At 43.1% G+C, this 25,434-nt stretch overlaps 1 protein-coding gene across 3 annotated transcripts in view; it reads left to right on the top strand.

Annotated features, from left to right (window-relative positions):
- pik3c2a (phosphatidylinositol-4-phosphate 3-kinase, catalytic subunit type 2 alpha) overlaps positions 1-25,434 on the top strand; it is a 322,810-nt gene that overhangs the window by 173,011 nt on the left and 124,365 nt on the right. For 2 of the 3 annotated variants that reach the window (XM_060924002.1, XM_060924001.1), the window contains exons 7-11: positions 7,954-8,036; positions 8,175-8,238; positions 8,321-8,467; positions 8,566-8,596; positions 10,732-10,951. In XM_060924002.1, the coding sequence (XP_060779985.1) occupies positions 7,954-8,036; positions 8,175-8,238; positions 8,321-8,467; positions 8,566-8,596; positions 10,732-10,951 (545 nt within the window). The remainder of the gene's footprint in view (positions 1-7,953; positions 8,037-8,174; positions 8,239-8,320; positions 8,468-8,565; positions 8,597-10,731; positions 10,952-25,434) is intronic. The other variant, XM_060924003.1, reaches the window with a different exon arrangement.

Here is a 25,434-nt window from a genome sequence, read left to right as displayed (position 1 = left end):
GTGTTGGACAGTTCTTAACCCAATTCCAGTAATTTCAGCAATTTCCTCAGTTGTTTTCTTTGTGTGATGCAGGTCATAATTTGACCCTTCTGAAATGCGGGAACATCTTTTCCACAACCATGGGATACATCTTCCAACATTTGTTTATGAAATAAGAAACTACTCACTGCATCAGTTCGGGTTTAAAAAAAAAAGTTACCAGCTGAAACATTTGTCATTACAGTAATTATCTAAACACATGCCATTAACTTTTTTCTTATTTAAATCAAAACGGCAGCTTTTTTTCCCTCCAAGTTTTTGGATGGTGACTCACTTTTTTGCCCCTGTACACTACCACAATGTATATGCAATGAAGAAATCAGGATGTGATTGTTAGTGTAGAACTTGTAGTATTTTTGGCATTTCCCCCCAAAAAATTAAAAATCGCATTAACCATTTAAGAATTGCATCTATTTTTTCATAGTCTCTCCATTTTGACAGGCTCAAAAGTAATTGGACAATGGGCTGATGAGGAGTTTCATGGCTAGTTCTAGCCTGTTTCCTCATTTTTTTTTCATGGCAGATTAAAGAGATAAAAGGTCTGGATTTGATTCCAAGTATTCAGTTTGCATTTGGCAGCTGTTTTGGGGAACTCTCAGTATGTGATCCAACAAGGTATAGATGCGAGTGAAGGCAGCCATCATTAGGCTGGGGGGAGAAACTCCACACCTAACAGAGATGGCAGAAACTTTAGGAGTGGCCAAATGAACAATTTGGAACATACTTAAAAAGAAGGAATGCACTGGTAAGCTCAGCAAGACCAGAAGGCCTGGAAGACTGCAGAAGACAATTAAAGTGGGATGATCATAGAATTCTTTTCCTTGATATTTTTTTTTTTTTTTGGGGGGTGGGACTACTTCACACCATCTAGCCAAGTCAAAAAGACACACTAGCAGGTAGGTTTATCATCTGTCAAAGTCTGCAAACAAGAGACCCCTTCATGAGCGTCACGGAGGGTTTACCTCAAGATGCAAACTACTGGTAACCGGAACAGAAAATGCAAACATAGACTTTGCTAGAAAGACTGCCCTGTTCTGGAACAAGATTTGTCTTCTCTCGGTCCTCTTCTTTTTTTTTTTTTTTTTTTTTTTTTTTAATTTAAATGTTAAGTGTCATTCTGAAAAATAGTGGAGATTAAATTCCAAAAATGGGTAAGCCCTCAGGTTCTGGAGCTTTGTTTGGCTTCTTATTGAGTGCAGTATGGAGCTCAACTGAGGAAAGAGTTCATATCTATTGAATTGGGTTCATTGTTGTCTGTATAATTTGCTGTAAAGTTCTCAGAATACATCATGTATTTCTTTAGGTGACTATGGTCATGTATGGTCTTCCCTGCAGAGTTCTTTGACTGGTATAATTGAGTTTTCTTTATTTTGAGTTGGCTTGACCGGTATTTTCCTGATTTGTTAGTGTTCAAAATGATCATGTCAGTATTTATCAGGAATTTTTTTTGTGTGTTCATGATGTGCTCTGATTTAGTTTGTCTGTTCCTCTTGTACTTGCTCTTTTGTCCTCTTCCTGTACCTATACTTTTGATTTTTAGCATGTCTTTCAGTTATTTGACCCCCCCCCCGAATTTATTTTGAGTTCCTATTCCTTTTTTTTCTTGTATGATTTATTGTTTTATTAAAATTGACATGCCTATTTTCAAAGGTTAGTTGGATAAATTGATGAGCATGTTTGATTTTTAAATTGTTTTCAATTTTTGAGTTTTGAATTGTGATTCAATTTCTGAGAGTAATTTTATCAGTTTAATATATAGATTTAGGCACTGCCTAAAAGCAGAGCTCCCATCTGTTTCTGGGTTGTAGAATTTTCTTATATCATAGCCAGTCTCTTTTTGTTTTATTTCTTTACTGGCTAGCACTGGCCACGAGGCGGTGTGTATGACCTGGTAATTACTAACACTGACCACTAGGCGGTGTGTATGACTGGTGGTACATGTACACATACACGGACAAACCACAAAAAATCGGTCTCAGTGGTAACATTTGGTAACATTTTTTCTTAGGTATGGTGCTCCACTATAATTTTAGTTTTCTTTGCTTGTGAACTAATCCAGCAGGTGTTCCTTGTTACAAATTTGAATGAAACCATGCATTTACCTTAGGATAAACATCTCATCTCATTATCTCTAGCCGCTTTATCCTTCTACAGGGTCGCAAGCAAGGTGGAGCCTATCCCAGCTGACTACGGGCGAAAGGCGGGGTACACCCTGGACAAGTCGCCAGGTCATCACAGGGCTAACACATAGACACAGACAACCATTCACACTCACATTCACACCTACGGTCAATTTAGAGTCACCAGTTAACCTAACCTGCATGTCTTTGGACTGTGGGGGAAACCGGAGCACCCGGAGGAAACCCACGCGGACACGGGGAGAACATGCAAACTCCACACAGAAAGGCCCTTGCTGGCCCCGGGGCTCGAACCCAGGACCTTCTTGCTGTGAGGCGACAGCACTAACCACTACACCACCGTGCCGCCCTAGGATAAACATAGCTAGGATAAACAGCTATGTGTTGTGTGGGAGTTTGAATGTGTTAGGAATATGTAGTGGGTATTATATTTTTATGCCTCCGCCACCGTAAGGTGCAGTAGGCATTATGTTTTCAGGTTGTCCATGCGTGCGTCTGTCCCGAAACCTTGTGAACACGATATCTCAAAAGCTAATGAAAGGAATTTCACCAAACTTTCACCATTTGTGCCCTTTGGGACAAACATGACTGATTAGATTTTGAGAACAAAAGGTCTAAGGTCAAGGTCACTGTGAGGTTAAATGTCTGTCCAAAAACCTTGTGAACACAATATCTCCAAGGCTGTCACACGTAATTTCACCAGGTCAAGATTACTGTGAGGTCAAATGTCCATCCCCAAATCACAACTTAAGGTGTGTAGTCTCCCAGGCGGAGGCATCCCCATCGACGCCGTTGATGTTGAGTTCTATCTAATTACTTATTTATTTATAAAGTTGAGATGTTATCACTGTGAAGCAGCTTCACCATAATCGTCCCCATTATAACATCATACAAATTTCCCCTTTACGCACATTTTCCAAGCTAGCTTTAAACAGGCATACATAGACAGAAGACAGAGAATGGTCTTAAACATAAAAGGACAGCCTAACAAAATCTGAGAGAGAGGGGTAGTAATTGAAGTCAGTGTGAATTGTAATGTTTGTTTTAGCAGTAGGTAAGGTGTACAATTTACAGGTCTGTTATCATATTAACATGGACTATTGTATGTTTTTGAAGGATAAAAGCTAGGTGATAATGTTGCGAGCACGATCGAGCTACCGGTCTTGTCAGTGAAGCTCCTCTTCCTTTATCCTGAAATTGCTTCAGGTTCAGTAGTTTTTTCTTCTCTCTTGTGTTTCTCTAGGAAACTGATGTTTGAGGCCATAATTACTCAGTCAGTTTCCTTCCTTTGCTTTTTACAAATTCTTTTGCTGTGTAATGTTCAAACATTGCAACTATTGCACTTAGTCTTTCATTGTTGGTGTCTTTTCTGCCAAGGCGGTGAACTCTGAAATGTTATTTTGTTTGCGGTGTCTGCTAATTTTAGAGCTGACTGCATAAATTTTGATTGCATCTTCTGAATTAACTGGTGTCTGCTCAGGTATTCCAGAGAAAATCAAATTGTCATGCATGCTATTGCACTGGAGATCCAAGATCCTGTCTTTCATTGCTTTGTTCTTATTAGCAAGGTTAGTGTTAAGAAAACTAACATCATGGGTCAAAATGTTCCTGCTCCCCTATCAATCAGCATCAACAATGAGGTACCCGAGGTCACCGACCACTTCACTTACCTTGGCTCTACAGTGACCAGCAATCTGTCTCTCGACGCAGAGATCGACAAGCGTATCGCCAAAGATGATGCTGTCCTGTCAAAATTGAGCAAGAGGGTATGGAACAACAACCAGCTGACTCTAAACACCAAACTCAAGGTATACCAGGTGTGTCCTTAGCACCCTACTGTATGGCATTGAGTCCTGGACAATGTACGCCAGACAGGAGAATTGTCTGGAAAGCTTCCATCTGCGCTGCTTGCGGCAAATTATGGGTATCACATGGCAGGACAAAGTCACCAATGCTACCATGTTGGAGAAAGCAGGCTCCCTTAGCATGCATCTCATGCTTTGCAAATGTCGACTACACTGGCTCGGACATGTGCGTCGAATGGAGGACAGCCGCATACCAAAAGATCTCCTGTATGGTGAGCTTGCTTCAGGACGTCGCCCAGTAGGCCATCCGGCACTGCGCTTCAAGGACGTCTGTAAGCGCGATCTGAAGCTTGCAGGCATCGACACCGGTCAACTGGGAGGCGCTCGCTGCTGATCGCGACAGCTGGCGCCACGCCGTCAGTAGTGGTGGCGAGAAGATGAGAAACCTCCGGTTGGAGGAGAAGAGAGAACAAAGAAAAACGAGACAGCAGAATGCCAACCCACCATCAGAATGTGTGCGCAACCGCTGTGGCAGAAACTGCCACGCTAGAATTGGACTTCTGAGCCATTTGAAACGCTGCTCTCAACACATGCAGCAAGACTGATTAGGACATTCAGGGCGCTTACCATTGTCTTCCGAGACAGAAGGATGCCCAGGAGTGATGTGGGCAGATAGTTTTGACACTTCCTTTTAGTTTGTTTTCTTTTTGAAGCATTTAGATTTGTGACTGGGAGAATTCGAGACCTGGATTTCAGATCTTTGAGTTCTGCATGTAGTAATTCCAGTGTTGAGTTTGTTTTTAGTAGATTGGAGCACACTGACCCTGATGGTGTTTTTCATCCTTTGTCTCGGCAGACCAGTCTTGTCTTGGTTGATTTTTTTTTTTCTTCTCCCCGAGTTCAGCTGCTGTTATGCACAGGTTGTAAAAGCAGTCATAGATGAAGGTAAACAGGTTTTCCAGGGTTGAACAGGTGTATAATCCAGTGCTGGCAATATTAATAGTGATGAATGTATGACAATATCCAAGTGTTGGTTGTGGTGTTTCTGCTTGCTGAAAGTTTAGGAGGAGGGCGTCACCATGTTGGGTCTCACCCGCTGTCTCGTGATGTTCTCTGAGCTGCATCATCAGCTCATGCGCTACCAGTGTGTCAAGATCTTGCCATGTGGAACAAGGTTCTTTGGACAGATGAAAAAGAACTTGTACCAGAATTATGAGAAGAGTATAGAGAAGGAAAGGAAGGGCTAATGATTTAAGTATACATCATCTATCAAACATGGTGGACATGAGCATGCATGGCTGCCAATGGAACTAGGTCACTGGTGTTTATCAATATGACTGCTGATAGAGGTAGCAGGATGAATTCTGAAGTATACAGAGCTTGACTTTTTTTCTTTCAGATTCAATCAAATGCTGCAAAACTGATAGGATGACACTTCACAGTACAGGTGGATAATAACACAAAAGCAACCAAAGATATTCTTAAGGCAAAGAAATGGAATGTTCTTAAATGGCTGAGTCAGTCAACCCAATTGATCATGCTTTTCTCAAAAAAGACAAAGGATCAGAACAGTATGTTGGGTCTATCAAGTCAACAAAAAATTCTGAATAGTATTTTGGTTCTCTCTATGCATCATAATAATCACAATCATGAGAAGAATATATTATCGAGAACAGTATGTTCAGAATCTTTCTATGTCCCTGTCACGAATGACAATGGGGGACGCTTTCGGCATTCATGTCTCTGCTGGGCTGCTTTTGTTCCAAGCCGATTCCAAAAGCCTTCATATCCTCTTTGATAGCATCTTTCCAGCTCTTTCTGGGTCTGCCTTTGGAACGTGTGCCAGAAGACAGTTCACCGAACAGAAAGCGTTTTGGTAATCTGTTGTCCAGTATGCGGCAGGTGTGTCCCAGCCAGCGCAACCTTGATGTTCTCACCATTGTGCCAATTGAGGTCAACTTTGCCCCACGTAACACTTCCATATTGGTCACATTATGGCACCAGCGGATGTTCGTGATTTGTTGGAGGCATCTTTGATAGAACATGTCCAGCTGATGAATGTGTTTACTGAGCGTCATCCATGTTTCTGCACTATACAGAAGTACGGCTAGGACGATGTACTGGTATACAGCCAGCTTTTTGCAGAGGGACAGGCCAGTTCGTTACCACACACGGCTCTAGAATGAACTGAATGTTCCTATAGCAAGAGCAATCCTCCTCTGAATTTCTCCATCCAGATTGACATCAGTAACCATCCCTCCAAGGTAGATGAACTTGTCTGCTGCCTTCAAGGGAGTTCCATCTAGGGTTTTGGGCTGGTGTAGTATCTCTGTCTTTGCTGATAAGGAGCCCTTAGCTAGTGCAAGAAGCATCCTGGGCATCGGCAATCCTTTGTATGTCTTTGTGTTGTGCTGGCGAAACTAGCATCATCTGCATAAAGCAGAGCCAGGATGAGATCCAAGAAAGCACTGTTGGTCTGCAGCCTGCGCAGGTTGTACAGGTTTCTATCCAGCCAATAACGCAGACCAATACCACGCTCCAAGTTTTCTAGGGCCGTGCTAATTACGAAGCTGAACGCTAAAATGAGTTGGTGCGAGAATACAGTCTTGCCAAAAGCCAGTGGTGATGGCAAACTTTCCAGTTGTTTCTCCATTTATGGAGACCTTGACTTGCATGCCGTCATGGAAGCCACGGATTAGGTTCACTAATTTTGGTGGTACTCCTATCTTTTCCAGCAGCTGCCAGGCCTCGGTCGACAGAGTCAAAATATGTAGGACCAGAGGGCTGACCTTGGCTAAACTGGTCCGAGCATATCGGCCATTGGGGTGACCCGCATCTGCCCTTAAGGCGACATGCTCGGCGCCTTGTCTGCATGGCCGTTGAGGTGCTGATTTGCCTTCATCTGCCCTTTGCTGTTAGAGATTCTATTCTCTCATCCGCCTGAGCATGTAGACATCCACTTCACCATTTCCCCATAGCTGGGGCATGATTGATGGGTGCCAGGGCGTGTGCATGCACCGGTGGGCCTGCACACTGCATCTCTGGGGCTCATGCTGTTCCAAGATCCTCTGCAATTTAGCCTGGAGCCGCAAGGTGTCCAGTTGCTGTGCGTTGTCATGAAGAGATTGCAGGAGTCTTGATGATGGAGGGGCTGTATGCTGGCAAAGGGAGGCTTACGCACTCTGGTCCCTGATTCGCCAATTGGCTAGCCAGCGGCAGCAGCTAAAAACAGAAATGTTAAGCACTACTCCACTAGACGCATCACATCACCCTGTGGCTTACCGCCAACAACACGCATTCAGAATAGTAATTAAAGAACTAACTAAAAACCTGATTGTGTGGAAAAACTTCAAGGTGGTGACAATGCTTCAAGACGGGTGTACTGCATGAAGTGCTAAATGATTAACGTTCCACCTTGCTCTCTTCCATGTAGAAAAAGAATATTGGCTAGGTACAGTTAACCTTTGATTTTGAAACAAGGATGGAAGGGGGTTTTCAGAATATTGAGCTCTACCCTGAAAGAACTTTTTTTTTTTTGACCTGTAGTGGCAATATTGTTTACAAATGTTAGTATATTTTTGATATACGTACATGACTACATAATACATTCTAAGCATTTTAGAATGAATAGTGTGCAGTGAAAAACTGTAGATGTTCTCTTTTTACTGCATTGTGTGTTAAGTGACATACTTTTAAATAATTAGTTGCTAAAATTTTTACAGTAAATTTCCTGAACACACTGTTGCTTAGAGAAATCACCCGTGTCCTAAATCATCCTGAGGATTTTTAAATGAGTCAAGTGCCTTCAATATTATACCACAATTCCATTTCTTTGAATTTGTGATATCAGTTTTGATTCAACCTTTGAAAATGCATTCTGGGTATTGCCTTCCAGGCCGTCACTTTAAATAAGAATCTTGTTCTTAGTGACTTGCCAGGTTAAATAAAATGAAATTCTCCACATGTGCCAGCAGGAAGATGATGATGCCTTACCTATTGACTTGGAGAAATACCTAGCTGATATTGAGATGCCTTTTAAGAAAACAGTTACAAGGTAAGAATGTCTCTCTTCTTATCTCTAGCTCAGATTAATGCTAGAACAGCCAGGAAACGTGTTTGAATTTGTTCACCTTGCCTGTTATCATGCGTTCTCTTTTCAGCATCTTGTATTCTATTTTTTTTTTTTTTATAGAGAGAGCCTTGCTGAACATTTAGAGGAATATCACAACCAAGTCAACATCTTCATTCAGAATGAGGTGCAATATAACACAGATGGTCATAGTAAATCTAAATGATATCAATTTTGAGAATTTTTAATTTCTTTGTCTGTTTCATTAGAGCACACAGTACAAAGCAGTGGATCAAGTAATCCAAGTGGTTAAAACACTCTGTTATTTGCTGGATGAGGTGGAAACACCAGCCATAACTGATGCTGTGCGAAAACTGAAGCATTCAGTAAACCTTCCTAAAACCTTCTCGCCAGAGGTCAGGGCATCCAAGATTAAATTAATTTACAGAGGTTATTTGCACACAGTTCAGCTGTACAACTAAATTGTGTATTCATAGCGGCCTCTTGTTAACAGGGTAATACCAGATCAGCATTTTCAACTGACGGTAAGCACAATACTTTTGAATTAATGTAGTTGCATTGTTCATTTTTATTTTTAGTATGGCAATAAATCCTGTCTTCTAGGTGCAGTGTATGAATAAATGACAAATTTCTAATGCTTTTGGAGTTTTCTAAACCAGAGAACACCTTTAGGATGTAACTGTAATGCTGACTGTGCCTCAGACCTCCTTGCCTGACATCAGTCAGTGTGTTTACATGCACATAGAGAAAATCGAATTTCTGCCGTAGCTCGACTGAAATCGAAGTTCTAAATGCCATGGATACACCTTAGCTTGGCTAAAATCGAAACAAACTGGATTTCTCGTAATCGAGCTACGCGACCTAGATTATGCGATTGTAGCCGAGCTACTTGGTGCATGTAACCCTATCGAGCTACGTAGTTGAGCTACTTACTTCCCTTCTGGAAGTGACGAGTGACAAGACCACAAGTGGGAAACACAACAGCCTCGGTCGCCATGACAACAGTAGTAGTAGCGAGCAGCAGAAGAGGTCAGGAGGAACAAGGAGACAAAAAAACAAAAACAATTGAACTTTTTGTGTGTTTATTAAGACATAAGTTAAATTGTAAGCAAAAAATGGACTTTAGAAAAATATACAATTGTGCAAAATAAGTTGTCTTACAAAACAGTGGTCTGCGCGGGACAGTTTGTAGCCAACAGGTGGCAATGACGTGGTGTGAATGTAAAGTGGAAATCACTCCTCCTCTTCATGATGACTACCGGAAGTGTACCAACACGATGGGGCGTGTAGCGCCACCTGTGGCTCGGGTGCACAATGTACCTCACACAATAGCTTGATTTCCTTGTGTGCATGTAGGATTGGATTTCTCTGGCACCCCTGCTGGGACCCTTAGCTCGATTACCGACAGTAGCTCGATTTGGATGTGCATGTAAACGCACTGAGTGCTCAATCTAGTGAATGCTCTTGTGGCTGAATCCCCACAGCCATGTTCCCAGGAGAGTGGAAGTTATAACAGCAAAGGATCTAGAATGGGATGTTCAAAAAGCACATATGGCTGTGATGGCCATGTGTTCACAAACTTTTGTCTATTATAGTGTATTGTTCATTTTTATTAGCTAGTTCTTATGTCAGTGTTATCATAACCTAGTCAATGTTAACCATGCAGACTTTTTTAACAGTAGAGCTATTCGTATATAAATCTATTCTTATTTTTAATTCCTTTTTAGTTTTACCAGATTAGTTTAAGGCATGAGTAGTTTCACTATAGTTTAGGGCTGAGTAAAGCTTTTGTCTTTATAATTACTTGAAGAGCTCAGCACCATTGTTCAGGCTGCCAGAGTTGTGTCCTCCCGCTATCCTAAAGCCTGCACTAGATCAGTGGGGAGAGACAACATCATGGTGTGGTCACACCCCTGAGTAGCACAATATTTAATCACTATAGGAAGCCATTTGACACACACAGATTGGATTCAGTTTTGGCCTAGATAACTAGCTATGGGGCGGCACGGTGGTGTAGTGGTTAGCGCTGTCGCCTCACAGCAAGAAGGTCCTGGGTTCGAGTCCCGTGGCCGGCTAGGGCCTTTCTGTGCGGAGTTTGCATGTTCTCCCCGTGTCCGCGTGGGTTTCCTCCGGGTGCTCCGGTTTCCCCCATAGTCCAAAGACATGCAGGTTAGGTTAACTGGTGACTCTAAATTGACCGTAGGTGTGAATGGTTGTCTGTGTCTATGTGTCAGCCCTGTGATGACCTGGCGACTTGTCCAGGGTGTACCCCGCCTTTCGCCCGTAGTCAGCTGGGATAGGCTCCAGCTTACCTGCGACCCTGTAGGACAGGATAAAGCGGCTAGAGATAATGAGATGAGATGAGATAACTAGCTATTTGAACAGCCACACTAATATTGATATTGAATGGCTGATTCGACAAAATTACTTGTATGTTTGACTTTCCCTTGTGGAATGTAATATGAAGTACAGATAACAGAGCCTGTTTTCATATAATGCCATTTCAGCACAGATCCATTTAGTGGGGTCATTAAACATTGTGTACTGCCGCCACACAAGCTTGGGACCTGTTCTCTAAAGTGGATTTTTCAAAAGGGTGAGGAACAGAAATTAAGGGTGAACAGATCTTGTCTTATATAGTGATGCTTGCTATTTGTAGGTTATGCAAGTGCAGTGGAGGAGCACCTAAAGGCCCTTACAAACGCAGTGTATGATTTGGTTAAGCTCTACCTGTGCTCATTCTGCCCGGTCTTCCCTATTCACGCGGACCAAGAGCATCCAGAAAAGCAGAGAGACAGTCGAGAGGCATGCAGCATCACTGAACCTGTACATTTCACGCTTTTTGCCATACATGGCATTTCTGCTGCATGGGTTAGCAGGTAAGAGCTGTGCAATTCAGTTCAATGTTTTTTTCATTTTATTTTTAAACCACTGCAAAGCTTTGCAAGTGTTTTCATGTTTTAATATTTTAAAAAAGCCACCGTTTTGGATATAAATAAGCAAATACTTAAGAGACTTTACTCCAATGATTTAATATGCTTCAGAGGGCAAGAATTCTTATAACCTGAATTGATTCAGTGAGTAGCTTCTTCTTTCTTAAACAGTGTCGGAAGGCATATCCCTTAGCTGTGCAAAAGATGCTACTGTGTTTCAGAAGGGTCAGATTATTGGCTTGCATCACACAAAGAAAACGGCTAAGGAGATGGATGAAATTACTCGAATTGGGTTAAGAACTGTCCAGCGCATTATTAAAACCTGGAAGGATAGTGGTGAACGGTCACCTTTGCGGAAGAAATGTGGTCAGAATAAAAATATTGACTGGGATTGGACATCGCTTAAATGCCTGGTGAAGTCAGATAATCAAAAATCGGCAGTGGAGCTCATGCCTATGGTTAATAGTGAAAGTAAGAGCATTTATACACTCACAGTGCAACAGGATCTCACAGGATTGGGACCATTGGCCATTTTAAAAAATGGAACAAAAAAAAAACCCTACTTGTCAGGCTAATCAGAAAAAAAAGCTTCAGTTTGCTAGGGAGTATGAAGATTTGGCTCTGGAACAGTGGAAAAAGGTCATGTGGTTTGAGTCTTTTTCTAGAGAGATGGGCACAATGCTAAGCAGGGAAGTGCATGAAGCAATTCACCCATCTTGCATAGTGGCCACTGTACAGTACAAGCCTCTGGAGGCAGTGCAGTGTTTCCCCTAGAAAATGTTTGAAGGTGTGGTGGCAAGACCTGTGCTCAGACGTCCCACCCCAGTACGAGGATACGGGAGCATTCTGAGAAATTTTTTGACAAAACACACTCTAAAATGGTGACCCTTTGTAAGGGAATAAATGAATAAACCTAGTCTTGAAAGAACAAGTATAACCTGCACAGCAAGGCAGTTTAGAAAACAGTCAGGGAGACTAAATTCCCCCCACACCTAACCCCTTCAATAAAAGGCCTCTTTGGAGAGCCAGTTTTTGGTGTCTGCTTATGCTGGCGACATAAGCGACAGAACATTCCTGTTGGTAAAGACCAGTGTTAGTTTTTGTTATTGCTAATTAACACACAGACTATGAGTGGCAGAATTGGTTGATATTAAAGTAGCCACAGAATACTTGCCATGGTCAGTGTGGTAAAGCCAAGGTTTGTATCTGGGCTTTTCAACCTATGTAGGGTCCCAGCCCGTGGCCCTGTGTTTGCCCTTCTTTTGGCTGCTCTCCTCTCTCTTCCCTCTTTTCACATTCTCTTTCTTGTTCTGGCAGTCTGCTTTGCTCTCCTGCTTGATTACTGCTACCTGCCTAAAATGTTCATATTTTCAAAACATTTACATGGACATTTTGAAATTAATGTGGTTTTGATCATTTCTGATCTGATATGGCATTTCGCAGATGATCTCGCACACCCACTGACGTTCGGAAAAAGGGCTGTGTTTAAAAACTCGCGTCGGTGTTGTACTTTCTGCAACAGTGTATGCTCGAATTAGGGATGGACATCACAACCAATAGCCTAGATTAATCGATAATTGACCATTAAGAATTTCGTTAAGAAGAATGACGTTCATGTTCATTGACAAAAATGAATAGCCTATAGGTTGTTGCGTTGTGCGTAGTGCAAGTCTTCAAGCAATGAATTTCGTTGTCTGTCACGGACAAACATTTGGCCGTACCCTGGCTTCAGTTACCTACGAGCTTCCGTAGCGTAGGTCAATCGCTTAAAAATCAACATGAAGCAGCACGGCAAAGTGTGGCGTGGGACCATTTTTAAATGTCCAAGTTTACTGTCATCACTATAATGGAGCGTATAAATACAGTTCATCCACAACAAAAATGATGTAGCCTACCATTTGAACAGCACGCACCAGAGCCTTGTAAAATGACAGTGGCGGTTCATCTCAATTCCAACTATCGACTCGGTATTAGACTATGGACAAGAAGGAGCTGGAACATCTCATAGTAAAACTAAGATAGTTAAATATAAACGTTATGGCTTTGGTTCTAAAAACACACCGAAGAGGGTCTGAAGTTTCGATATTTAGTGTATAGGCTATTAGATAGAACCTGTGGTTTGTATCCAAGGACGGCTCGCAAACCACAAGATCTATAGTAAAACTAAAATATCTAAAAATAATTGATTACAAAGACGTGTTTTTATTATGAAAATAAATCGAAGAGGGTCTGAAATATTGATCTTAAGAGTATTTAGGCTTATCTGTAAATGGGATGATGGCGTCGTCCGTTCACCTATATAGCCTATTAAAACACCGACGCCGGCCGCTATGGGATACAATATGGCCAACACCGGCCGCCATAGAATCTAATGGGATAAATTATAGCAATAATTATGATTACTTTAATATAAAGATGTTAATTATTATTCGATTATTCATCGTTAATTCTCCCGACAATCGGCTAAGAAAACGTAATCGAATGCCCATCCCTAGCTCGAATGACTTTTATTTTGCACGAATGAATCTTGCCTGCCCAGTTTCTTCATCTGTCGCCTTTCTTTTTTTGGCGAAATACTTCAACAAGCTCATCTGCAATTGAAGGATATCGCATTGACGTTATCAGTCGACTTAATTAAGCTCAAATAAAAACTAGCGCTCTGGCAATAGGCTGTAATGAAATCGAAAAAACTGCCCTTACATTTCTCTCGAACTATATCTGGAAAATGCCAAACGATAATCTATCTAGAAGATCTATGTAGTTGTTTACATGTGGATATTCATCCCCTCAGTTTGTGAACGGACTAATCTACCACAGAAGACCGGGAGGCCAAACGAAACGTCTCAGCAATAGTCAGTACTCAGTATGTAACATAACGTGGCCTAACATAGTTTTACATAACGTAATTATGTGACATAACGAAACATGATTTCAAGTAACACTGGAAATATAAGGTAACATAACATCTGCTGTCTACTTTTCAAGAATTGTTGCCAACACTTACCTTTCCCAATTTGACAGCTGAAGTGACAGCCGCGTAGCAGTTAGTTTACCTCAGGTTGGCTTGGCTACGCTGCTCCAGGCGGAACGTTGTCCAATCAGAGCCCACGGCGACCCGTGGAAACCAATCAAGTAACTGCTAGCTCGGCCAGTGGAACTGCGCTTCGCCCCAAACGCAAAGACTGGGCAAGCAACGGATAATGTAGTCGAATACATATAGCTCCTAGGGGTATTCCTGAAGGTGCAGCGGCCCGCCGCAGCCAATTGTACATAGCGGAAACACAGCAGTGCTATGATCTGGGGTTGCTTCAGTTGGTGAGGTCAGCTCAGCAATGTTATGTGGCAATCAAATGAAGTAAGCTAACTACCTCAAGGTACTGAATCACTAGGTTATCCTATCAGTGGATTTTTTTTTTTTCTATTGTGATGGCACAGGCATATTCCAGAACAACAATGCCAGGATTCATCGGGCTCAAACTGTGAAAAAGCGTTTCACGAGGAATCCTGTTCATACATGAATTGGCCACCACAGAGTTGTGACCTTAACCCCATTGAAAGTCTTTGGGATGTGCTGGAGAGACTTTATGGAGTGGTTCGACTCCCATCATCAAATTTTTGCCAAGATTATATTAATGCAAATCTGGGCAGAAATATTTTGACACTGCACAAGGTTGACACCACAGCAAATGCATGTTGTAATCAAAGCTAAAGGTGAAATATTTCCAGCAAAATATTAGTGGGGAGGGGTTGTGTGTTTTTTAATACCAGCCAGTATTTCATTATTTCAGAGGCTGAACAGTGCTTAAGTGTAGATTTTAAATTAGTACTCGGATAACTGCCTTGTAATTCAGACTACTTCTGTTAAAGTGTAATCTACACTGATCAGTCATAACATTTTAATACTACTAGCCTAGCCGCCAATACAGCTCTGACCCACTGAGGCATGTACTTCGTAAGACCTCTGAAGGTGTGCTGTGGTATCTGTCACCAAAACATTAGCAGCAGATTCTTTAAGTACTCCAAGTTGTGAGGTGGGGCATCCATGGATTGGACTTGTTTGTCCAGCACATCCCACAGGTGCTTGTTCAGATTGAAATCTGGGGGATTTGAAGGCCACGTCGACGACACAAGCTCCTTGCCATGTACTTCAAACCATTCCTGAACAATTTCTGCAGTGTGGCAAGGTGCATTATCCTGCCAAAAGAGGCCACTGCCATTAGAGGGAATACTGTTGCCTTGAAGGTATGGACTTGTTCTGCAACAATGTTTAGGTAAGTGGTACATATCAAAGCAACAGCCACTTGAATGCCAGGACCCAAGTTTTCTCAGCAGAGCATTGCCCCCAGAACATCACATTGCTTCTACTGGCTTGCCTTCTTCCCATCGTGCATCCTGATGCCATCTCTTCCCCAGGTAAATGTCACACACAAATGTAGCTGTCCACATGATGTAAAAGAAAAGTGATTCTTCAGATCAGGCCACCTGTTTCCATTGCGCCATGGTCCAGTTCTGTTGCACACATTATGGGCACTTTCGGGAGGTGGACAGGGGTCAGCATGGGGACTCTGACAGGTCTGTAGCTACGCAGCACTGTATGCTCTGACACCTTTGTCATAGAAAGCATGAGATTTTTCAGCAATATGTGCTACAGTAGCTCTTCTGTGGGGTCAAACCAGACAAGCTAGCCTTTGCTCCCCAAGTGGATCAGTGAGCCTTGGGTGCCCTTCCTTGAACCTCTTCTGGTAGGTACCAACTACTGCATACTGGGAAGACTCCACAAGACCTACTGTTTTGGAAATATTCTGACCCAGTCATCTAGCCATCACAATTTAGCCCTTGTCAAACGCTCAGATCATATTTCCTGCTTCCAGCACATCAACTTCGAGAACTGACTGCCTAATATATCCCATCACTTGACAGGTGACATTTGTAACTAGATAATAAATGCAGTTCACTTCACCTGTCTGTTAGTGGTAATGTTATGGCTGATCTGCGTGTGGTTGTGTGCACGTGTATGTGCATCTGTGAATTATATAGACATGAGTGTTTTACTGGGAAATATGCCACTTGTATTTTCATACGAACTATATCTGGGACATCATGAACCACAACCATGACACATTTATTCATATATAAAAATGTGGTGGGTCGTCCCCCCCCCCCTCCCCCCCCCGTTAATATACGTGAAGTAACAAGTCACAGATTTTGTGTTTATTGCATTTTGGAAAATATCCCAACTTTTCTGGAAATGGGGTTAATGTATCGATCAGTCTATATTACACCAACCCCATTCATGTGAACCTTTATTGAACTGACAAGTGTAAAAGAAAATATTTTCAGTAGGTTTTACTGACCAACTTCATTTTGTATATACAAAATACAGTGAAGTTAAAATTTGATGCCTTGAACACACTCAGAAAAGGTTGGAACAGAGGCAAAATAAGACTGAAAAGTTTATAGGATATTTGAGTAACACCATTTTGAAAGATTCCACAATAAGTAGGTTAATTGGTAACATGATTGGGTATGAAAGGAGCATGCACAAAAGGCTCAAGTCTTTGCAAGCAAGGAGGGGTTGTGGCTCATGCCTGTGTGCCAAAATTTGTGAGAGAATTGTCAATTCAAAAAGAGAATTTCTCTTTGCAAGATTTTGGGACTTTCAAAATCTACAGTATGCGGAGTATTCAGAATACAGAATTCGGAGACATCGCAGTGCGTAAAGGCCAAAGTCGGAAACCACTGTTGAAAGTTCGTGACCTTCAAGGCCTCAGGCAGCACTACCTGAGAAACTGTCATGCTAAGGTGACAATTATAGCCACGTGGGCTCAAGAGTACTTTGGAAAACTGTTGTCACTTAGGAATCCACTGCAGCATCCAGAAATGCAACCTGAAACTGTATTGCACAAGGAGGAAGCCATTCATCGGTTTCATGCAGGAACACCGCTGAGTTTTCTCAAGGCCCAAACTCACCTTGGATCGACCAAAAGGTAGTTGAAATGTGTGCTGTTGTCAGATGAGTCCACATTACAGCCTGTTTTCAGGAAAAATGGATGGAGTTCTCTGTGCTAAAGGTGAATACATTTCACGTTGATTATAAAATACTACTATTATTCTGTAAAACACTGAATGGTCTGGCCTTGTGCCACAGTACCTGAGCAAACTTCTGGTCCTTTATGAGCCTTTTGTTAATGGCTTTTTATTCGGTAAAGGAGTAGATCTGGAGGCTCCTCAAGCATAGTGTTTTAGTAAACTGGGATGTATGGATGTTGCCCCCAATGCTCATGCGTTCACTCAGGTTTGTTAATGGTGGAGTGGCTGACTGCTTCGTGTCCCAGGACTCCCTCATGTTTGTGTTTACCTTCTGGCTCTCCCTTTTAGTTATGCTGTCATAGTTGGTCTTCCTGGAGTCCCCACTTGCACTCTGTGCACAATGTATACTGTTCATCATGAGGTGACATTGGGCATACCTAACAATCTGTGTTTTCTCTTTGTCTCTTGCTCCCTCTCTGTCTTTCTATGTCTGTCCCTCTGTCTGTTTTTGTTGAGTTGCATATCAATCCTGAGATACCAGTCATGTTGGCCTCTCCTTCTCTTTGTACCTGCCTAATCCATCCTGATCCCGGATGTCTAGCTGGAGTCTCATGATATCACTCCTGTGGAGGATGGTCCCATATGGACAGTCAAAAGTACACTAAGAAATGGCTCTGGATCCTTAGTTTTGCTATGATGGTTTAGGACTACAGTTGACAACTTTAGGATTGCAGTTGTCATGAACAGTTTTGCACAGAAGTCTCCATTAATTAACAGTTAATGACCAACAAAATAGACGTCATGCTAAAATAATGACTTTCCTGTTATTTGAATGATAAATTAAGTTATCACTCAAATGAGGAAGGGTTCCCTTTTGAGTCTGATTCCTTTCAAGGTTTCTTCCTCATGTTGTCTGAGAGTTTTTCCTTGCCGCTGTTGTCTCAGGATTGCTCATCAGGAATTAATAAACTTCTTTGGGATAAAATTAGTTCATATGTTTCAAGTCTTGATTTTTCTGTAAAGCTGTTTTGTGACTGTCTGTTAAAAGCACAAAACAAATACACTGACGAACACAACCACCCAGTTTATCATCAGAGAAAGGTGCAAAAGCCAACAGCTGGTATGGGGATGCATCAGTGCCCACGGGATGGATGGGTTGCATGTGGGTGAAGGTACCATTGATATATTGGGGTATATTTTTGGGATTTTAGAGACACATTCATCAAAGCAACATCTCTTCCTGGGAAATCCATGCTTATTCCAGCAAGATAACACCAGGCCTCATTCTGCATTGGCTACAAGTGTGGCTTTGTAGAGACAGTGTGCATGGACTTGACTGGCCTGCTGCCAGTCCAGCTCTTTCTCCTCTTGAGAATGTATGGTGCACCATGAAGAGAATCAGACAATGGTGACCACGGACTATTGAGAAGCTGAAGTCTGGTATCAAGCAACAATGGACAAAAATTCCAATTGCAAAAGTGCAACAATTAGTATCCTCAGATCCCATATGATTTAAAAAGTATTAGTAAAAGGAAAGGTGATTGTAATACAATGGTAATCATGTCTCTGTTTCAACATTTTTTGAGTGTGTTCCATGTAGAGCATGACACGGGAGTGGATTTTCACTCCCATCCCATCCCGCTCCCAGAGAAAAAAATCCCATCCCATCCCGTCCCAATCCCGTGGCGGAGTAAAAAGACAAATCCCATCCCGTCCCACTCCTGTAGAATGATTCCCAATCCCATCCCGCTCCCACTCAAAATGACTCCCACTCCCATCCCACTCCAGTTTTTTTTTTTTAAATAAGTTAAGTCATTCAGACAGTTAATGGTTTTTGTTTTTAGATGTTTTTCATCCAGTTTCATCAGTTTATCATGGGTGTAATCCATGGTTACATATCCAAACAAAAATAGGCAGCTGTGGGCTAGGGAGTTGGTCTTTAGATCAGAGGGTTGCTGGTTCAAATCCTGCCCTTACCATGGCTTAAGTGCCCTTGAGCAAAGCACTTAACCCCACATTGCTCCAGGTTGTAATCAATACCCTGTAGTAACTAAGTTGCTTTGGATAAAAAAAGCAGCTTAGTGTAATGTAATAATGCAATGTAAATACCTGTAGTCATTTGAGATGGAGGCCAGTTAAACCAACACAGTACATTGGTCACACCGTATCTATTTATGTCCATCTTAATTAAATTAATCCCAACATGTTGCAAAAATGTAGCATTTTTATTTGGTTCCCTTAAAGCATTAACATTGAAGTACCAATCTTAGATTGGTGTAATTAAAAAGTGCAAAGTGACAACTTTTTGCCCAATGAATTCTAACATGTGTGAACCTAAAGAATCACATCACTTAACTCTGATCAGGTTTGCAAAATGTGTATTTTTTTTATTTCTTTCAGTCAATTTCAAATAGATTTTTAACCATTTTTAAGACACTGGTTGTTACACCTAGGATAGGTCACAAACAAAAAATAAGCGCCCATCACTATTGATATGTTGTCCTGCCCTTTAATGTCTGTCTACGCATAGGATAACTGAGAAACTTCCTTTTTATAAACAGGGCATGTGAAGAAATTGACAAAACTGAATTTGACTTTGCCCCTGAAAACATCAAATGGTACAACCACAAAATATATATATATATATATATATATATATATATATATATATATATATATATATAGCACATTATGTACATGGTGTCCCAAAAAATGTATACACACTTTAAATCATTGTAAAGTAGGGAGTTTAGAATGTACAGACCTTAATTTAGTATTTTGTTATCACTTATTCTCAAAAACTGACATTCAGTCTGGTCAAGGCACTGCTGAGTACGTGAAATCACAATTCTCTTGGAATTACTGCACTGACCTTCAGTGACTCTTGCAGGTCTCATAAACTTTAAACATCAGTTTGAGAATAGGTGGTGACAAAACAATAAAATGATGTCTGTAAATTAAACTTTGAATAGTATGTACATTTTATTAAAGACCAACATTACAGTGATTTAAAGTGTGTATGCATTTTTTTCGGAACACCCTGTATTTACTATACAGTGTGCAAGTGTATGTCTGAAAAACTGTTACTTAATGCCATTACATGTTGCTGTGAAGAAACAGAAGTGCATTAACATTCTCTGGGTGAAGGGAGGTACGCCTTGTACCTACGAGTTGTACTGAGGTGTCTGTTTTTCACCTTACTTTGCAGGTCACTCTTCCTTTTTTCTCCATTGCATCAGAGACCGACTTTGGTTGCATCTCATGTTCTTCATTTGATTTCGTGCCGCCTTTACAGCATGCAAGTTCCAGTAGTGGAAGTCAAAGCATTGTTGGAAGTGTAGTTCTTTAGACTGTTTTTGGTTCATTGAAAGAGGACTGTAAAAACGACGTTCCCACTCCCGTCCGCTGTAAAAACGACGTTCCCGCTCCCGTCCGCTCCCGTTGATTTTTATTCCCGTCCCATCCCAATCACGGGATGAATAAAATTTTGATTCCCATCCCGTGGGAATTCCACGGGATTCACGTGACCCGCGGGAATTCCCGACAAATGTCATGCTCTAGTTCCATGCATCAAATTCTAACTTTGTTTATATTTACAAAATACAATTAAGTTGGTCGGTAAAACTCTTGCAGATCTTTTCTTGGTACTTTTGTCAGTTAAATAAAGATTTACATCAATCAACAAATCAAATTTTTGTTTTTATTGCCTTTTGGAAAATATTCAAACTTTTCTGGAAATTGTGTGCGCGCGCACGCGTACGTACGTACGTACGTACTAGTGTATCTCAATTTGTGAAAGGGTTTTTTTTGTAATTTAATTCAAAAAGGTAAACTTTCATATATTCTGTATTCATTACACAAAGTGAAATGTTTCAAGCCTTTTTTTAATTTGATTATGGCTTATAACTCAAATCAGAAATCCAGTCTCAAATTATTAGAATATTTCCTAAGATCAGTCAAAAAAGATTTACAGTACAAAACTGTCCAACTTTTGAAAAGTACGTTCATTGATGCACTCAGTCTTTGGGTGGGGCTCCTTTACCATGAATTACTGCATCAATGCGGCATGGCCTGGAGGCAGTCAGCCTGTGGCACTGCTGAGATGTTATTCAAGCCCACGTTGCTTTGATAGCGGCCTTCAGCTCGTCTGTATTTTTGGGGTCAGGAGTTTCTCATCTTCCTCTTGACAATACTCCATGGATTCTCTATTGGGTTCAGGTCAGGTTAGTTGGCTGGCCAATCAAGCACAGTAATATCATGGTCAGCAAACCATTTGGTAGTAGTTTTGGCATTGTTGGCAGGTGCTAAGTCCTGATGGAAAAGGAAAACTGCCTCTCCCTCTAAAGCTCATCAACAGAGGGAATCATGAAGTGCTCTAAAATCTCCTGGTAGATGGCTGTGTTGACTTGGGACTTGATGAAACACAGTGGACCAACACAGCAGATGACTTGGCACCACAAAATCACACACTGCAGAAACTTCACACTGGACTTCAAATATACTTTATATTATGTTCATCATTATGTTTATCACCAAAACCCTTATGGATAATAATAGATCAAGGACTGTGACATCACCCGGTATGGCACAGCTGGGGCCCCCACCCTGGAGCCAGGCCCGGGGTTGGGGCTCGTATGCGAGCGCTTGCTAGCTTGGCCTTTGCCCACGGGGCCTGGCCGGGCTCAGCCCGAAGCGGTGACGTGGGCCCGACCTCCTGTGGGTTCACCATCCACAGAGGTAGCCGTAGGGGGCCGGTGCAGTGTGGATTGGGCGGCAGTCGAAGGCAGGGGCCTCGATGACCTGATCCCCGAATACAGCAGCTAGCTGTTAGGACATGGAATGTCACTTCGCTGGGGGGAAGAGCCTGAGCTTGTGCGGGAGGTTGAGAGGTGCTGGCTAGAGATAGTCGGGCTCACCTCTACGCACATCTTGGGCTCCAGAACCACACCTTAGGTCAGAGGTCGATGATAGACTTTGTTGTCATTTCATCTGATCTCTGGCCTTATGTCTTGGACACTCGGGTGAAGAGAGGGGCTGAGCTGTCAAATGATCATCACCTGGTGGTGAGTTGGATCCGCTGGCGGAGGAGGAAGCTGGACAGACCTGGCAGGCCCAAACATATGGTGAGGGTCTGCTGGGAACGTCTGGCCGAGCACTCTGTCGGGGAGGTCTTTAACTCACACTTCTGGGAGAGCTTCTCCCAGCTTCCGAGGGAGGCGGGGGACATTGAGTCTGAGTGGACCACGTTCTCTACCTCCATTGTAGACGTGGCTGTTCAGAGCTGTGGCCGCAAGGTCTCCAGTGCCTGTCGTGGCGGCAATCCCCGAACCCGGTGGTGGACACCGGAAGTAAGGGATGCCATCAAGCTGAAGGAGTCCTTATTGGGCCATGTTGGTCTCCGGGACTCCTGAGGCAGCTGACAGGTATCGGCAGGCCAGGCGTGCCGCAGCTCGGGCAGTTGCGGAGGCAAAAACTTGGAACTGGGAGGAGTTCGGTGAGGCCATGGAGGAGGACTATCAGTCGGCCTCGAAGAAATTCTGGCAAACCATCCGGCACCTCAGGAGGGGGAAGCAGTACTCTGCCAACACTGTTTACAGTGCGGGTGGGGAGCTGTTGACCTCGACTGGGGACATTGTCGGGCGGTGGAGGAATACTTCGAGGAGCTCCTCAATCCCACAGTCACATCTTCCATTGAGGAAGTGGAGGCTGATGACTCAGAGGTGGACTCGTCCATTACCCAAGCTGAAGTCACTGAGGTGGTTTGCAAGCTCCTCGGTGGCAAGGCACCGGGGGTGGATGAGATCCGCCCTGAGTATCTCAAGTCTCTGGATGTTGTGGGGCTGTCTTGGCTGACACGCCTCTGCAACATCGCATGGCGGTCGGGGACAGTGCCACTGGGGTGGTGGTCCTTCTTTTTAAGAAAGGGGACCAGAGAGTGTGCTCCAATTATAGGGGAATCTCACTTCTCAGCCTCCCTGGGAAGGTTTACTCCAGGGTACTGGAGAGGAGAATTCAGCCAATAGTCAAACCTTGGATCCAGGAGGAACAATCCTGTTTTTGTCCTGGTCGTGGTACACTGGACCAGCTCTATACCCTTCATAGGGTGCTCGAGGGTTCATGGGAGTTTGCCCAACCAGTCCACATGTGCTTTGTGGATCTGGAGAAGGCATTCAACCGTGTCCCTCATAGTATCCTGTGGGGGGTGCTTCGGGAGTATGGGGTTCGGGGCTCTTTGCTAAGGGCTGTCCGGTCCCTGTACGAATGGAGCAGGAGTCTGGTTTGCATTGCCGGCAGTAATTCAGACCTGTTCCCAGTGCATGCAGGGCTGCCCTTTGTCACCGGTTCTGTTCATAATTTTTATGGACAGAATCTCTAGGTGCAGCCAGGGGCCGGAAGGAATCCTGTTTGGGAACCACAAGATTTCACCTCTGCTTTTTGCGGATGATGTCCTGTTGGCTTCTTCAAACCAGGACCTTCAGCATGTACTGGGGCGGTTTGCAGTCGAGTGTGAAGCGGCTGGGATGAGAATCAGCACCTCCAAGTCCGAGGCCATGGTTCTCGACCGGAAAAGGGTGGCTTGCCCTCTCCAGGTTGGTGGAGGAGTTTAAGTATCTCGGGATCTTGTTCACGAGTGAGGGAAAGATAGAGCGTGAGATCGACAGGCGAATCAGTGCAGCCTCCACAGTAATGCGGTCGCTTTACCGGTCTGTCGTGGTGAAGGAGCTGAGCCAAAAGGCGAAGCTCTCGATTTACCGGTCAATCTACGTTCTGACTCTCACCTATGGTCATGAGCTTTGGGTAATGACCGAAAGAATAAAGATTGCGGATACAAGCCGCCGAAATGAGTTTCCTTCGCAGGGTGGCTGGGCGCTCCCTTAGGGTGAGAAGCACAGTCACTCGGGAGGAGCTCGGAGTAGAGCCACTGCTCCTCCACATCGAGAGGAGTCAGCTGAGGTGGCTCGGGCATCTCTTTCGGATGCCTCCTGGACGCCTCCCTGGGGAGGTGTTCCAGGCATGTCTCCCTGGGAGGAGGCCCCGGGGAAGACCCAGGACACGCTGGAGGGACTATGTCTCTCGGCTGGCCTGGGAACGCCTCGGTGTTCTTCCTGAGGAGCTGGCCGAGGTGTCTGGGGAAAGGGAAGTTTGGGCTTCCATGCTCAGACTGCTGCCTCCGCGACCCGGCCCCGGATAAGCGGATGAAGACGAGATGAGACTAGATGTTCAGTGCTATTGGAAATAATTATCCAAAATTTTGCAAATGATTGCTGTGACCTAGTGGTGGAAGTATAAGAAAAGTGTCATAACACCATCATGCAGAATTTATCTAACCAGATTTATCTGGTTTCTTGAAGGGTTCTTGAATAAGGGTTCCTACCTGCGAAAATAATTTCTGATAGGGAAACACTAGGGTTCTACAGGAGAAAAACTGAAGAGCCCTTAAGAGGTTCTGTGAAGCATCAAAAACACAAAAGCACAAGAAGCTAAATATAAAGCACAAGAATCAAAACATTTACAGCAAGTCTACTACTTTCAGTACCGAGTTGATCGGAAATCGGACAGATGTCTGAAACCGGAGTTGTGTCCAGGAAAACACAAATTAAGGTCTGTGATATAAAACTGTTCAAAATACAATATTAATGCAAATTAAGACTTGTGCAGTTTTTTCATAAGGTATGTGAAAGAAAGAAAGCACAACACTATTCATCACACACTTGTGAAATTTCCTCTCTGCATTTAACCCATCTGAAGCAGTGAACACGCGCACGCACGTGAGCAATGAGCACGCACACATACCCAGAGCAGTGGGCAGCCATACTAACAGCCGGGGAGCACTTGGCAGTTAGGTGCCTCGCTCAAGGGCACCTCAGCCCTAACTGCATGTCTTTAAACTGCGGGGGAAACTGGAGCACCCGGAGGAAAACCACGCGGACACGGGGAGAACATGCAAACTCCACACAGGAAGGTCCTTGCCGGTCGCTGGGTTCGAACCCAGAACCTTCTTGCTGTGAGGCGACCGTGCTAACCACTACACCACCGTGCTGCCCATGTGGCGGGGGGAAAAACTTTCACAGGTGTTATTTAAATCCTATTGGCTAGCTGTGAATGAATGTGTTGTGGTTCATTGTCTCATATAAAACCAAGCCATGTTATCATTTAAGTTTTGTGTATTTTGAAATACTGAAGCACAATCTTTTTTTTTTTTTTTATTCTAAAACATGAAAAATGGTTCATCATGGCTGCCACCACCAGTTTTGTTGGTATTGTCAAGGCAATACTGTTTTTCATCTAAGTATTGTGAGTATTACCTTTCACAGCTGGTAAAAAAGGCATGTTCAGTCCATGAGTAATGTCCATTTACAGTGGTGCTTGAAAGTTTTTCAACACTTTAGAGTTTTCCA

Source organism: Neoarius graeffei, chromosome 6, assembly GCF_027579695.1.
Source record: "Neoarius graeffei isolate fNeoGra1 chromosome 6, fNeoGra1.pri, whole genome shotgun sequence".
NCBI lineage: Eukaryota > Metazoa > Chordata > Actinopteri > Siluriformes > Ariidae > Neoarius > Neoarius graeffei.
This window is presented reverse-complemented; position numbering and strand designations above follow the sequence as displayed.